The sequence below is a fragment of the Pogona vitticeps genome, chromosome 2 (assembly GCF_051106095.1).
Source record: "Pogona vitticeps strain Pit_001003342236 chromosome 2, PviZW2.1, whole genome shotgun sequence".
Lineage (NCBI taxonomy): Eukaryota > Metazoa > Chordata > Lepidosauria > Squamata > Agamidae > Pogona > Pogona vitticeps.
This window is the reverse complement of record NC_135784.1, coordinates 198810265-198824749: the sequence shown is the minus strand read 5'-3', so window position 1 is coordinate 198824749 and position 14485 is coordinate 198810265. Positions and strand designations below refer to the sequence as shown.

Below are 14485 nucleotides of genomic sequence, written 5' to 3'. Positions count from 1 at the left end.
TTACCACAGACTGCCTTAAAACATTTTACTGCCACCGACCAAGACTTAACTCAAGATTTAAAACCCTAAAATGCTTCAAATATTTAAAGTCTCTCGTGAAGGGTCTCATGGACAGATATTCCTTGCTATAATGGCGACACTTAAGATGACTGGAAGAAGCTTCATTTTGCTTTGAACAGGATGCACCCTCATCAACAGTATCAATTATTTTACCTTTCATATTCAGTCAGCAATCCATTCTGAGGCTCGGCCAAAATGTATTGTTACAAAATTCTGTGATAATATTCAAAAGTCACCGACAATAACCAAATAATTTTATTAGCAGAAATCAAAGAAGAAACACGATCACAAAGTCTGTCCAAACACTCACTCTGTGCAGTGTGAAGAACTGTCATGTGCTGTCTCTCAGTCACTCAAGCATCATTCACTTGCATGTTCTTCCTTTTCTTTCTTTCTTTCTTTCTTTAATTCTGTTTATGGAAGCTTCAGTTATACAAGATTTGATTTACTTTCATATTGGGGTTGAGCACTGATCCATTGGTCTGTGAAAACTTGTAGGGCTATGCTAAGAATTTTAACTCACAAGCTTATAATTATGCAGAGAATGGTTCATTTTAATAAGGTTTGGTAAAAAAATGCAGCAAGGATTTGGCACCTGAGCATAGTGGACCGACTGCATAATCTCACCCAGCAAGTTCTCTGTCAAACTGAGTGTTCTACTAAGACATAGTTAAGGCAGATGTGGAGACAAAAGTTTTAAGTGCAATTTTTCTGAAAAGGGACAATGCAGCATGTGTATTTTGCCAATTAACATTAGACTTTTTGTTAATGGCGGTCAACATATGAGATAAGAACACATCCTTTTATTTAAAAGATTGCTTACTCGCTTAGCCTTTCAAGTGTTAAAAAAATACTTAGGTTTAAATATTTTTTTTCAACTGAGCTTTGGGACGGCAGCTATAGGAAAACTTTTCATTTTCAAGTTTGCTCCACCTTTATAATTGGAGATGCAAAGAGTGCTTCGACAAAGGTTTACAAAGGGACCATATAGCAAAGGTTGTACATTTATTTATTTTCATACCACCCTTCAAAGATATTTCCCAGAGTAATTTGAGAAAACAAACATATCAAATAAAAGTCAGAAATTATAAAAGTACCGTACAGTATTTGCCAGCGTATAAGGCGACTAGGCGTATCAGACGACCCCCCCAACATTTCCACTCAAAATGTAGTTTGTTATATACTTGCCATATAAGACTACGCCCTCTTCCGCATGAGTGATTCTGCTTTGGCTGCATCATGGGGAGAGTTCGTTTTGCCGCTTTTGGTTCCTTTCGCTGGGAGAGAGCGAGGGTTTGCTGGAAGAAGGACAGCATTGGCACTGAACAGCTGACTGTCGGGAACCAGCAGAGAGGCGGCAGCCATTTTTGAGAGGCGGTAGCCATTTTGAGAGGCAGCAGCCATGTAGTCGCATCTCAAAATGGCTGCCGCCTCTCTGCTGGTTCCTGACAGTCAGCTGTTCAGCGCTAGAGCCAGGCTGCTCCCAGGCTACCAAGGAGGAGCTTGGTCTACTCAGTCTTACTACCAGGTAAGTGACTTCCCTGGGAGAGAGGGAGGGTTTGCTGAAAGTGCACCCGGCATATAAGATGACCCCCCCACTTGGAGGCATGTTTTTCAGGACCAAAAAGTCATCTTGTACGCCGGCAAATACGGTAGTATAAAGCAGTCAGCCAGATTAAATTTGCACCTTAAAAACATGAAGAAAACCAGTATTTATCTCATGCTACAATAAAGTAGGTAACAGGCAAATCACAGCTCTTTGGGAGGCATTAAGAAACAACCCTTCTAAATATTTGTTGTCATGTCTCATGAAACATTCTTTCAAATTTTGGTCATTAAAAGATATGTTGTAACAAGTATGTCCTGGGTCAAATAGGTTTAAGAGAAATAAAATACATTATGAAAGTGTTAACCCTGAAGTTATTGATAAATCACAGTATGGTACTGATTACAGTCAAAAGAAGCTAAGCAGCAAGTGCAGGGGCTCAAAATGTCTTCAGTGTACCACATTTTAGCTGAGATCCCACCAGAAATCCTTTTCAAGAATTCAATAGAACGTGAGGTACATCTTACTAAAACCAATACCTGCCCATTTGGACCTTACCATATTCACTCTGTATCTAGTCAAGTATGACCTCAATGTTGGGAGACAATCTTTTTGCAAAAAATCTGGAAAGCCTTAAGCAAAAATCTGGTAAAACAAGCAAGGTCGGTTAGGAGGATTCAGTCTTCTCTTTGTCTCTTGGTACTCTTCCCATGGCATAGAATTCTGGGTTTGGAGGCACATTTGTGAAGTGGGCTATACGATTTGACATTGCAAAAAAGGCCGAGATGGCGCCTATATCCCAGGCATCTTCTCGGTCAAACCCATGGGCTTCCAGCTTCTGAAAATGCTCTTCGGTAATGTTATTTGCTTGACAGACAGCAATTGCAAATTCAAGCATGGCCAGCTCCCGATCAGTTAGGTCAGCCATTTTCCAGTTCACGGTGACCTTCACAAAGACATAGAGAATATGATAAAATTAAGGCCTAAGATAACACTTGGATTCAGTTAGAGCCAAACATGGAGGCTACTAGAGAAAACACACACACACACACATTCTCTCTCTGTCGAGTCAGTAACAGGTGAACCAACAGCTTGCAAGGAGGCTTAAGGAGTATCCTTAACATGAACCACGCTGCATGGCTTACAGATTCTGAAGTGGCTCATTGATGCAAAGGACTGAATGGCGTCCATGTACAGTGGAACCTCTACTTACGAACTTAATCCATCCCAGAAGATATTCATTAGTTGAAACGTTGGTAAGTAGAAGCAGGAGGCTCTCCCAAGCCTCCCACTATGACACACCCTATAATTGCCGAGCTACAGCACAAAGAAGCAGCCTCGGCGCCACCTACAGTTAGAAATTTGAATTGCCTGCCTTTTCCCCCTGCCTTTTTGTTTTTGTATCTTGAAGCTCCGTTCGCAAGTAGAAGCAAAACTTTGCGAACGGAGGTGTTTGTAAGTTGGATTGTTCATAGGTAGAGACGTGTCACGTTCCCGGGGGTTACAATAGCCGAAGTCCGATAAACCAGTCCAAGGTCAGGAATACCAAGAATGCAACGCCGATAACCATTTACCAAACCAACTCACCGAACGTAGTCCAAGGTCAGAGTCCAGAGCCAAACACACAACGTAGTCCAGGGTCAGAGTCCAGAGTCAGGAACACGGTTCATGGTTGTAGGAGCGTGGATGCTAGCCAGAGGTTCTGACTTGTTTCCACAGAAATTCCAGCTGACTAGGAGTTGTTTTTATAGCAAAACAGCCCCTTGAGCTGCTGGAAACCTTTCCATCCTTTCAATACTCAGGGCTAGTTGAATGGATGTTTCTGTGGACAGTCTTCGAGCGATCCTCTGACCTTTTTGCCATAAGTCTTCCCCGAAGCCTGGCCCAAAGCTTGTCTGCTGGGAAAGGAGAATCTGGAGGCGATTCAGGTGTTTCTGATCTCTCAGCATTCTCCTCAGCCTGAGTTAACCCTTCTGGTTCCAGGTCTTCAGCTGCACTCATGACGTTTGTAAGTAGAGGTTCCACTGTACTTGAGACTTAAAGTGAAGAGGGAATTTTCACAAGTGCACTTCCCATTCTTGCAGCTGGATGGCTTGCTAAACCAGACGCGCTGAACTGTCCCTTTCTACACAACTCAAAACCAATGGGATGTTTGGGTTGGACTTGATGGACTTAAGAGGCCCCCTTCAACTTCATTATTCTATGATTCTATGGTAAGAGCTCTTTCCACCTGGTGGTCAAAGCCTTTAAAGGCACTCATCTTCTAATACAATATAAACAAATCATGGTTTATTGTTTTACATTGTACAGTGGTACCTCGCAAGACGATTACCCCGCAAAACGGTTTTTTCGCTAGATGTTGACTTTTTGCGATTGCTATAGTGATTCGCAAAATGGTTTTTCCTATAGGGGATTTTGCTGGACGATGACTTGGTCTGTGCTTCGCAGACCGTTTTTTCGCAAGATGACGATTTTTACAGCTGATTGGCAGCTTCGCAAAATGGCTTTCCTATGGGCGATCTTCGCAAAACGTGTGTTTTCGGGGCCGATGTTTCGCAAGACAGCGATTTAAACAGCTGATCGGTGCTTCACAAAATGGCTTCCCTATGGGTGATTTTCGCTGGGCGACAACTATTTCCCCCCACCGGAACACATTAAACAGGTTTCAATGCATTCCAATGGGGAAATGCTTTTCGCTAGACAATGTTTTCACAAGACAGCGATTTCTATGGAACAGATTATCATCATCTAGCGAGGCACCGCTGTAGTATTTATTACCATTTTTAGTAACCCAATAACTGGATCTCTCTTGACACTGTACAAGTAAATTAAAACATAAAACAGAGATAGAAAATCAGTGACTGAATACATTGAAGCATATTTTTGTTATGTCTTCTTCAGTAATCCTTCAATGTTTCTTTCAGATTGTTACTTATTACAAGTATTTATTTATTCTCATGCCCCCTTGCAAATCATATTCTTAAGAGTGGTGTACAATAAAAAAAATAAGATTGTGGAAAACAGAATTGTTACTTTGGTTTCAAATAGATAATTATACCATTATCTGTCTGTCTGTCTGTCTTTCTGCCATTTTATTCATATACCAGCTTTCTCTCCATAGGGAACTCAAGGAGGCTCACGGTTGATTAAAACTACTCAATTATCACAATTAAAAACATTGTGATATAACATTAAGAACAACTAAACACATAAAAATATTTTTAAAAGTGTTTAAATCATTTAAATATCTTGATATTTAATAGAAACAGCATTCCTAAACAAAGAAACCAAAATCTATTTACTACTTAAAAGCCTGCCTGAAAAGGAAAATCGTTGCCTGACAATGGAAGAACAAGAGGAAAAGATGCAAAACATTCTAAGTATTCCTGTTCAGAACAAGTTCCACATCATACAATTTCTTTTCTGTTTTGCAAGCTTCACACACGTAGATCCGAAGTACCTCGATGAACTTGATGGGCAGGTAAATAACTGCTGACACAATCTTAAAAGTCCATTTCCTACATAAAATAGCACAGAAGTCAAAGACACAGAAAATTACACACAAATAAGAGACACAGGACAGATATGGGGACTGACCTGATCCGCCAGAGTGGGTTTTTTGGAGTATATCCGATGGAAGGCACTATGTGCAACTACACAGTAGGGGCACCGATTGGCAATACTGGTAGCTACAATAATGAGTTCTTTGTCGGCCTTGCTTAGATTCCCTGTGGAATGATAAGATATGCAAAGGGTGGGTCATATTTCTAGAGCAGTTCTCTGGATGGACTCATGAAATGGTGGGCTTTTACTTTCATGTGTTCTCTAGCAACTCTATGAAGCCACTAGGAAAATTCCTCAGTGGATTTGGGGTGAGGTGTCAGCAATATGCAGTTGATACCCAGTTCTAAGTCTCTTTATCATCCATGTGTTGTGGCTGTACAGGTGATGAATTACCAATGAAATCAGGCTGAATCCTAAGACAGAGATCTTTTGAGTAGATGGTTCCTGGATCTGAAAAAGGCATGGACTACTCATGCTGCATCAGCTAGCACTCCCACCAAAAAAGAAAAAAAACCCCACAAAAAACCGAACAGCTATGTAGCCTACAGTTTGGTTTTGTTTTTTTTTTGTAGTTTTTAAAAATCTGGCCCAGTTGGATTCAGTGGGACAACATGTCTTGTTCAGCTTCATGCCTCAGCTATGCCTCTTCCTCAACAGAGATAGTTGGACAAACAAAAGCATACTCCAGCAATCTCTAGTCTAGATCACTGGTTCTTAACCTTGGGTTACTCAGGAGTTTTGGACTGCAACTCCCAGAAGCCTTCACCACCAACTGTGCTGGCTGGGGTTTCTGGGAGTTGCAGTTCAAAAACATCCGAGTAACAAAGGTTAAGAACCACTGGTCTAGATCACACTAAGGCATTTCATGGGAGACTGCCCCGGAAGATAACCCAGAATTGCAGAAGGTACAGAATGATCTCGCCAGGATGCTACAGAGGCAGTTTTCAGGGGACATAGAACGCTGCTCCTGCAACAGCTAAATAGGCTGCCACTCCACCTTTGGGCTAAATTCATGGTGCTGGTGCAAACCTGCAAAGCCCTGCCCTACAAATAGTTGTAGGATTTTATTATGTATGTTTATTGCTGTGTTTTATCATTCATGTAAGCATCCCCGAGTAGACTTTGTCTAGGGGGGGTGGGGTATAAGTCCAATAAAACTAAAACTAAACTAAAGACTTCAGTTGGGCCCAAATATTTGAAGAAAAGCCTCACCCTATTCCTTGTGCTTTTAGATTTGAGGGAAGACCATCTCATAGTACATGGGATGGGTGTTCAAAGAAGGACTCCCTCTATGGCAATACTCTGAATTTGGAATCTCCTATCCCAAGAGGTATCACTTTCACTAGTGTTTTCACACCCAGTCAGTTTCTGCTCATTTGGAGAATTTGTTTAAGAGAAATTCACTGCCACTACAATCACTCTTTTTGCTGACTTTTAAACTAATTGTTAATTAAATGCCCTTAATGTGTTTTTATTGTCCAAATTCTATACCAAAATCCCACACTAGAGAGGAATCAACTATGTCAGCTGCGTTGGCTAATTGACAAGATGCATGGCATGTGTTGGGCACATGCTGGACACACAAATGAGTTTATGATTGGGCACATAACCACCCTATGGACAGTGTCATCGAAGTAACCAACATGAATTTGACCCAACTCTGGGAGGCAGTGGAAGACAGGAGGGCCTGGCATGCTCTGGTCCATGGGGTCACGAAGAGTCGGACACGACTAAACGAGGACATAACCACCAGAGTTTTGCACCACATCACTCAGCCATGACAAGCGAGAAGATTCGTCTTAGACATACAAGTAAAATCCCAGCAAGATTTCGGCCACTGTACTTTACTGCTCACTGGTTCAGCAATATTGTTCCTTGCTCTGCAATGATTATAAAGGCCAGGAAATAAATGCAATTATAATCTATCCATAATTTCTAAGTTTGAGAAAAGCTATTACTCCGTAATTGCTTCTGTTGTACCGAACCCTGGTACTTTCCCACATTCCAACAGCACTTAGATTTTCAGCTGTTGGGTTCATTCTTTGTGCCTGTGATGCAATTAAACTATTCACACAGTCAACTAGAGGTTTTGAGACAGCAAGATGGTTCAAGTTGCTGTTATTGTCACTTGCACTGCATTTAGACTATCTGTGAGCTCAAGAGCATGCAGACAACTCTCCTCCTCTTCACTTTATTTTCACAATAACTCTGGGAGGCAGCTCAGACATGAAGGGAGCAGGACTAATCCAAAATGACAATATGAATTACCTGACTGGGGATTTGAAATCAGGTTTCCTGAGCCCTGATTCAAGTGTAACCTCTGCATTAACTTTTGAAACCGAAAAGTGTTGTGTTTCATGGGCACGTATAGGAAACTTGCACGTGTTCTTGGTCCCCAGATCACAGTCTATTAGCATAAAGCTTTTCAGGTGACAAAGCAACAGTCTGGAGAATTACTACTTCTTTACTGCAAACTAAGAATTCTAGGATACTAGTTAATTTTGTTTGGGAAGATGACAGCAGCATCTTACTAGGTTTTAAGTCCAGTGGAAGCTAGTGCTGTCTCCTAATGACATCTGCAGACAAACCATGATAGACTTGAGGGTACTTAAAATCATTCATCTACTCATTGGAAATCCCAAAGGAATTTCATAACCTACAGTGGTTTATTATAGTCCTACTGGGAAAGAAGTTTAGATCAGATTACATTCCAATACCTGTTGCTATTCTTACCTGACTCCTTGTTCATTATGGCATTGTAATAAGCAAAGAAGGCTCTAAATTCTGCTGGTCGGTGAGATAACACTTTAAATACATTGGGCAAAAACCCAGTCTGAGAATTAAGAAGAGGAAAAAAATGAAAAAAGAAAGAAAGAAGATACAATAATCAGATATAATAAAGTCATCACTAAGGTAACCTCCTATGCAATGCTCATACTATTTCCTGTCCCAGTATGATACAAGTGGCTGCTGGACAAGCCTGGGGATGTTACAGAGTGATGTCAAGCCTCCCCTTCTGAATTGTTCTCCCAGTGGAAGGGACGAGATAAGACAGTCTGTATATGCAGAATGTCCATAGTTTGCAATCCCTGACTTCTACAGTTTAAAGGATCAGGTGAGAAACACCCTCTGCCTCAGATGCTGGAGAACTGCTGCCTGTCTGAGCAGACAATACCAAGCCAGATGGACAAACAGGCTGATTTGGTATGAAAAATGGCTTGTTAATGCATCTAGCAAGTCTTCTTTGTTCCAAAATAGCAGGCTGACAACCCACTAAATTAAGGAGAGAATGCTGTGACCTTCCAGATGTGGTTGGACATGAACTCCCATCAACTCTCCATTACCAATGGTGAGGATTTTTGGAAGGCTGCAGGTTCCCTTAATTCCTGCATTAAGCTAAATGTAGCCCATCAGGTTCAGATGCTCATTCAACCCACTGTTTTTCCGTCTCAGGGCAAACCCTGTCTCTGATGGGATGCAAGGTACAGTGGTGCCTCGCATTACGATGTTAATTTGTTCCAGCGAAATCGCTGTAGAACAAAAATATCGTAAAGCGAAATTTAAAAGCCCATAGAAACGCATTAAAACCTGTTTAATGCGTTCTGATGGGCTTAAAACTCACCGTCCAGCAAAGATCCTCCATAGGGCGGTCATTTTCGCTCCTGTCTTGTGAGGAATCCGTCCCTAAACACAGTGGGGAGCCATTTTATTTACCTGGCGGCCATTTTGAAACCGCCGATCAGCTGTTGGAAAATCGTTGTTTTGCGAAGAATCGGTTCCTGAAGCAGGGAACCGATTATTGCAAAGTGAAATTCCCCCATAGGAAACATCACTGTAATGCAATTTTGTTGTTAAACGAAGCGATCGTAATGCGAGGCACCACTGTATAGTTAACTATATAGTATAACCATTTTATTTTCTACCTTCCTAGGACAGATAGTAACTGTGTCTGGAAGAGCACCAAAGCATAAAACCACATTTTTAGTTCTGCCTTTCAGTAGCCGTTGTCCTCACTGCCTTTTGTTTACTTTGGAACTGTTGCCCTTTCTACTCAAAAATACATGCCAGAACCCCTGAGCTAACAACATCAAGAAAACAACAGACAACTAGCTTTTGATGATAATTCATTCAAGAATTATAATTGAATTATCATCAAAAGCTATATTGAGTTATCATCAAAAGCTAGCTATCTGTTGTTTGTTTGGTTTTTTAATGGTCTAATAAAAGTATCACCTGCTCCTGCATTTGTATTCTTTTGGAGACCACATGGCCCTTTTCTCATTTTTTTCCTGATCTAATGTTTGTATCACATAACACTTAACAAGATAATATTTTGCATTATGCCAATTGTGTGGTTACAAAATACTAGGGATAATGCTGAATTCTCCAAAACAATTCATCAGCCAAGACAGTAAATGAAGCAACTGAGGGCTGAGGATGATGGCTGATGTCCAACCCAAGGATTCTGGGTAGTATTAAGATAGCAAGTAGAAAGAGGCTGCAGATATTCTAACTAGATTGTCTCACCTACAGAGATGGTTTGAGAGTGTATCTCTGATTCTTTCAAAAGTTGTCTTGGAGAAACTAACAAGAGCTGCCCCATCTCCAACTTACGAAAATATAAAATCATTCTGCTCCATGGATGCATCTCCATTCCTGTCACATCACACACTGTACCAGATCAGTCTCAGTTGTGATGCTTGCCTTCTTTTGTTGTTATATTGTGTTCGGTTGCTTCCAATTGATGAAAACCTAAGAGGGTTTTCAAGACGTGTGAGATGTTCAAGGAGTAGTTTTGCCTCTGCCATTCCCTAATGGGTTTCAATGGCCCAGGAGGGATTTCAACCCTAGTGTCCTTAGACCTAGTTTGCCATGTTGTGCACTACACCAGATGGGCTTGGGTTTCCCTCCTTATGTCTAGTTGGAAACAAAGGCAAGGGAAGCCCTTCTGAAACACCAGGGTCCCCCGCCCTGCCCCCTGTAGGACATCCATACCTTTACTTCTACTTCTTCCATGAGCTCCACTATGTCATACGGCAAATCCTTCTTATTGGGTATTGGATAGTGTCCAAGGGACCTTCCGGCATTTCCTCCTTCTGTGCTGTATGCATGATGCAACGTATCAGTCAAGGGTTTTCTCCCAAAACTCCCTGACACATTGAGAGGCAGACACTGTAAGACAGAAAAAAAGAAATTCCAGTTGCAACAAGACAGGGTCTAATTAGATCTATATCTGTAGAAACAGTTAATGGTGGAGTTTATGGCCTCAAATCCAATTAACAATTACAATTCTAGTGATGGAAGTTGCAGCCCGACAACCTCTGAGACTCTCAGGTTACCCATTCCTGCTTTATCTAAATTTCAGATTTTTTAAAAAACATTTATTTATTTAACTTATATGCCGCCCACACTACCCAAAGGTCTCTGGGCGATGCTCCGTAATCATAGCCCACTGATCAATGGCATATATATCAACATGCATATTTTGGGAAAACATTAAATACAGAAACTCCTCAAGTCTGGGGTATCTTATGCAGAAAATATTTAAAATCCTAATTTTTTTAAAAAATACAAAAGTATATTTTAGAAGCATGCTTTCTAAAACTTCCACACAGGGGGGATTTGATTTAAATAAAATGAATTTAAATCATAATTGAAATCACAATTAAAAAAAAACTAATAAGACTTTGAAAATGATTTAAATTAAAAATAAATTTTCAGAAGTAAATTTTGATTTAAATACTCTGTGTGTGTGTGTGTATAAATCATTGCTTTTTTATTGTCAAATCAAACTTACAGTTCTTTTAAAGCTGTTATTTTTAATGGTCCTGTTTTGGTGTTGGAACTAGTACTGACTCTTTACAGTGGACCCTCTACTTACGGAATGAATCCGTATTGGAACGGTGGCTGCAGGTCGAGTCTCAATTGACCTACAATGCATTGAAAACTGATTAATCCTGTAACTGGCCGTTTTTGCTCCATTTTTGTTCCGTTTTGGTTTTTTTCTGGTCTGTAGGTCGATTCTCTGGCTACAAATTGAACCTAAATTTTGTGGCCAGAGAAGTCTGTAAGTTGAGCCGTCTGTAAGTCAAGGGTCCACTGTATAATTACACAGAGCATGTTGTATTCTTTCAAACACAGAGAAAGGAGCTTGGAGATGGGTGCAGACCAGCTGTTCAACATCTAAGGGCCAAGTTCTATATGTTCTCAGACTACTGTATATAATAGCCAACAAAACAAACAACAACAAAAGAACAAATCTGTAGGGCCGTAAAGATAGCATTCACTCTTGCCTTTGGATTATAATACATTCAGAACCCTAAAATATGGAAGGGTCCTTCATGGCAAGAGTGTCGACGGGAATTCATTTCCGAGGACGGAAGCCAAAGTGGTCAGCGGTGTAATGGTAAAGTTGGAAGTGCAAGTGCATATCATGACAGATCACATAAATGCCCCCACTACTTCACAAGAGCAGGCAAAAGAAAATGCAAGCAGCTAGGTGGAACCATAGCAACACATGAAGGAAAGGTCTTTTGTACGCCTAATGGCTCTTAAAAGCCTATTCAAGACCAAACCATCCTCTATCCCTTGCATTAGAAGAAGAGACAGAGCTTGCAACAACGCGCTGTGTGTGTGTGTGTGTCGTTGTCGTCGTATCCGACTCTTCGTGACGGGGGGGGGAAGGGGTGAAACCTATTTCTCTGCTAACTACTGTGAGATGAGCAGAGAGAACAAGGGAACCTAAACCGGGCTGGGTGCGCCCGCCTGTGTCAACAAATGCTACACAGAAATCCTGAGATTTGACACCCCCCCCCCCACTGAGCGCTGGTTCCAGTATATCGCCGACAGCGGCAGATTACTATAATTCTCGCGCACAGTGTGTTACCCCATGAGACCACAACGGGTCGGCCAGCTTTTATTTAAAAAAAATATAAATAAACGTAGGACTCCGTGGGAGAAACTGCTTCCCCCCCCCACCCACCACCCACTGCAGGTGCCCAACGATTCAGCGGTGCTTGGAAGGGAGGGGATCGCCGCAAAGGAGGCGACCCTGCGGTGGGCTTGCATATATTGGGGGGTGACCCCCCCCAAGTCCCGCGGAAGGCGGCGCCCCCACTCCCCAGGAAAAAGCGCGCCCCCCCCGCCTCCTTCCGCTGTCGAGCATTTGCTCCCCGGGGACCGCCTGCAATAACGTCGCGGTCCTCTTGCTCGTTCCCACGACTACTCACGGGAAGGGCGCCCCGACGGCAGCCCTGCAAGAGGCGGCGGAACAGGAGGTGCCTCATCGTGCCGTTTTCTTCCCGACGAGAAAAAAAGGGGAGAAGAAGCGGGCCGCCTTCCAAGACAGCCGAGATCGTCCAGGCAGGGAAAGGAAGTGCGCTTGCGCGGCAGACCCGCCCCCCACCCGCCCGCCCTCTAGCAGGGCTCCTCTTTCGATACCGCGGCCGCCTTTCCCGAGGGAAGGAAGGTCGCTAGGCAGCCCATGGGGGAGAAAGGCGACTCCCGACCGACGGAAGGCAAGCAGAGGTCAGACTGCGCAAGCGCCGACGGGATCGTGTGCTTTCAGATTCGGCCGTCCTTCCGTGGTAGCATGTCTCCGGGACTCATAGGATTCTGAACCCTAAGGCTACAGACCGTGCCGTTGATTGGCAGTATTGATCCCCGGGAGTAAAATAAAACCCCAAATGCACAGGAACGATTTTTTAAATTAGCATCTGTGTAAGATACAGAACTGTAATTGCACAAAATATGCAAGCTTTTGAGCGCTGTAGAACTCTTTCTTCAGGTTGAGGAACTTCTGTGCGATCCAGAGTGTTTGCATTCTAGACACCAGGCACTTCAGGCAGAGTGCTGAGCAAGCTGGTTCCACTCCCATGTGAGCACCTGGAACATGTCAGGCATTGACTGGGAAGGATCAGCAATGGCGGACAAAGCAGCCTTTCAAAGAATCTTGTCCAGTCTGTTGTGTATTAACTAAGGAAATTCCACTGCTCCTGGGAAATTCCCTGGAATATTCCGCAGAAACGACAACTTCCCTTTAACTACAATTAACACATCTTGGTGACAAAAGTGGCAGCAAATATTGTCGTTATGTACACTCAAGTTGCCTCTGACTTACGGCAACCCTATGAATGAATGACCTCCAGAATGTTCTGTCCTTGACACCTTACTCAGCTCTGTAAACTCAAGCCTGTGGTTCCTTCAGGAAGTCAACTCATATTTGATCTTTCTCTTTTCCTGCTGCCTTTAAACTTTTACAGCATTATAATATTTTTCCAGAGAATTCTTCATTCTCTTGTTTGGAGTTTGGAAACTGAGTAAAGCCTCAGTTTTACAATTTTTGCCTCCAGAGAGAGTTCAGGCTTGATTTGCTCTAAGATCTACTGGGTATCTGCAAAGCTGTCCTCCTGCACCACCCTTCAAACAAACAGAGAGGTTACTTACCTGTAACCGTTGTTCTTCTAGTGGTACTCGTGTGCATTCACCAAGACCACAAAGAAGAACAATTGTTTCCCTGTCACCTTTCTTTACTCTACAGCTTTTAATCTCCATGGAGATCAGGAATACGGATGGTCTTGGTCTGGTCTCCGTTGACACATCCTTATAGTTGATGATCTTTTCTAATTCTTTCATTGATGCCCTTCCGAGTCTGTCTTTTTAAATATATATATTTCTGTGTACAATTGATCAGAGAAGGAAATAAAATGCATCCTTGTCTGACACTTTTTCCTATAGGAAACCATTCTGTCCTTCCAAATTCTGCCCTAACGGTAGCTTCTTGTCCGCAATGCAGGTTATGCACCAGGACAATCAAGTGCTGAGGCATACCCCTTTCTTTCAGAACATCCCAAAATTTTTCACGAGCCACACAGTCAAAGGCTCTGCTGTAGTCTCTAAAGCATAGACTGATCTTCTTAAAATCTTTAGTGTGGCAAATACTTGAATCCTAAAACGTGCTACTGTTGTTTAATAAAATACTGAAAACGATGCATAGGTTTTAATAAAACTTATGTGAACCCAAGAAAAACTCATAAGGATTAACAACTATTAGATGGCTCTTTCCATCAGACAATTATCCTCTTTCTTAGATCCTCATAGCAGAAAATCTAGTTTGTCCTCGATCGCCCACTTTCTCAGGCAGTCAAGGAATGGAGATACAGTACATAATGTTCTCTGTAATTGGAATATACTCTTCAGATACTACCAATTTAGATAAATAATGGTTTGAGGCAAGCTGCAGCCTCTCTTTCCCCTCGGGGCTCACTGGAACGCACTTTATGCCTTGCCACAGGTCATTTGATCAAGTACTGTACA

General features: G+C 42.2%; 1 protein-coding gene and 1 long non-coding RNA gene across 2 annotated transcripts; both read right to left on the bottom strand.

Moving 5' to 3' along the window:
• Nucleotides 1-1670: 1670 nt before the first annotated feature.
• Nucleotides 1671-12575, bottom strand: LOC110077851 (uncharacterized). The gene is made up of 5 exons (XM_020791377.3): nt 12400-12575; nt 10166-10342; nt 7904-8003; nt 5204-5334; nt 1671-2552 (listed from the first exon to the last, which is right to left on the bottom strand). Exons 1-5 carry the CDS (start codon nt 12454-12456, stop codon nt 2274-2276), a joined length of 744 nt encoding a protein of 247 aa, XP_020647036.3. The 5' UTR covers nt 12457-12575; the 3' UTR covers nt 1671-2273.
• Nucleotides 5724-6135, bottom strand: LOC144586500 (uncharacterized). Its single transcript, XR_013541357.1, has 2 exons — nt 6007-6135; nt 5724-5862 (listed from the first exon to the last, which is right to left on the bottom strand). It is a non-coding gene; the product is annotated as an uncharacterized LOC144586500 (long non-coding RNA).
• Nucleotides 12576-14485: the final 1910 nt, after the last annotated feature.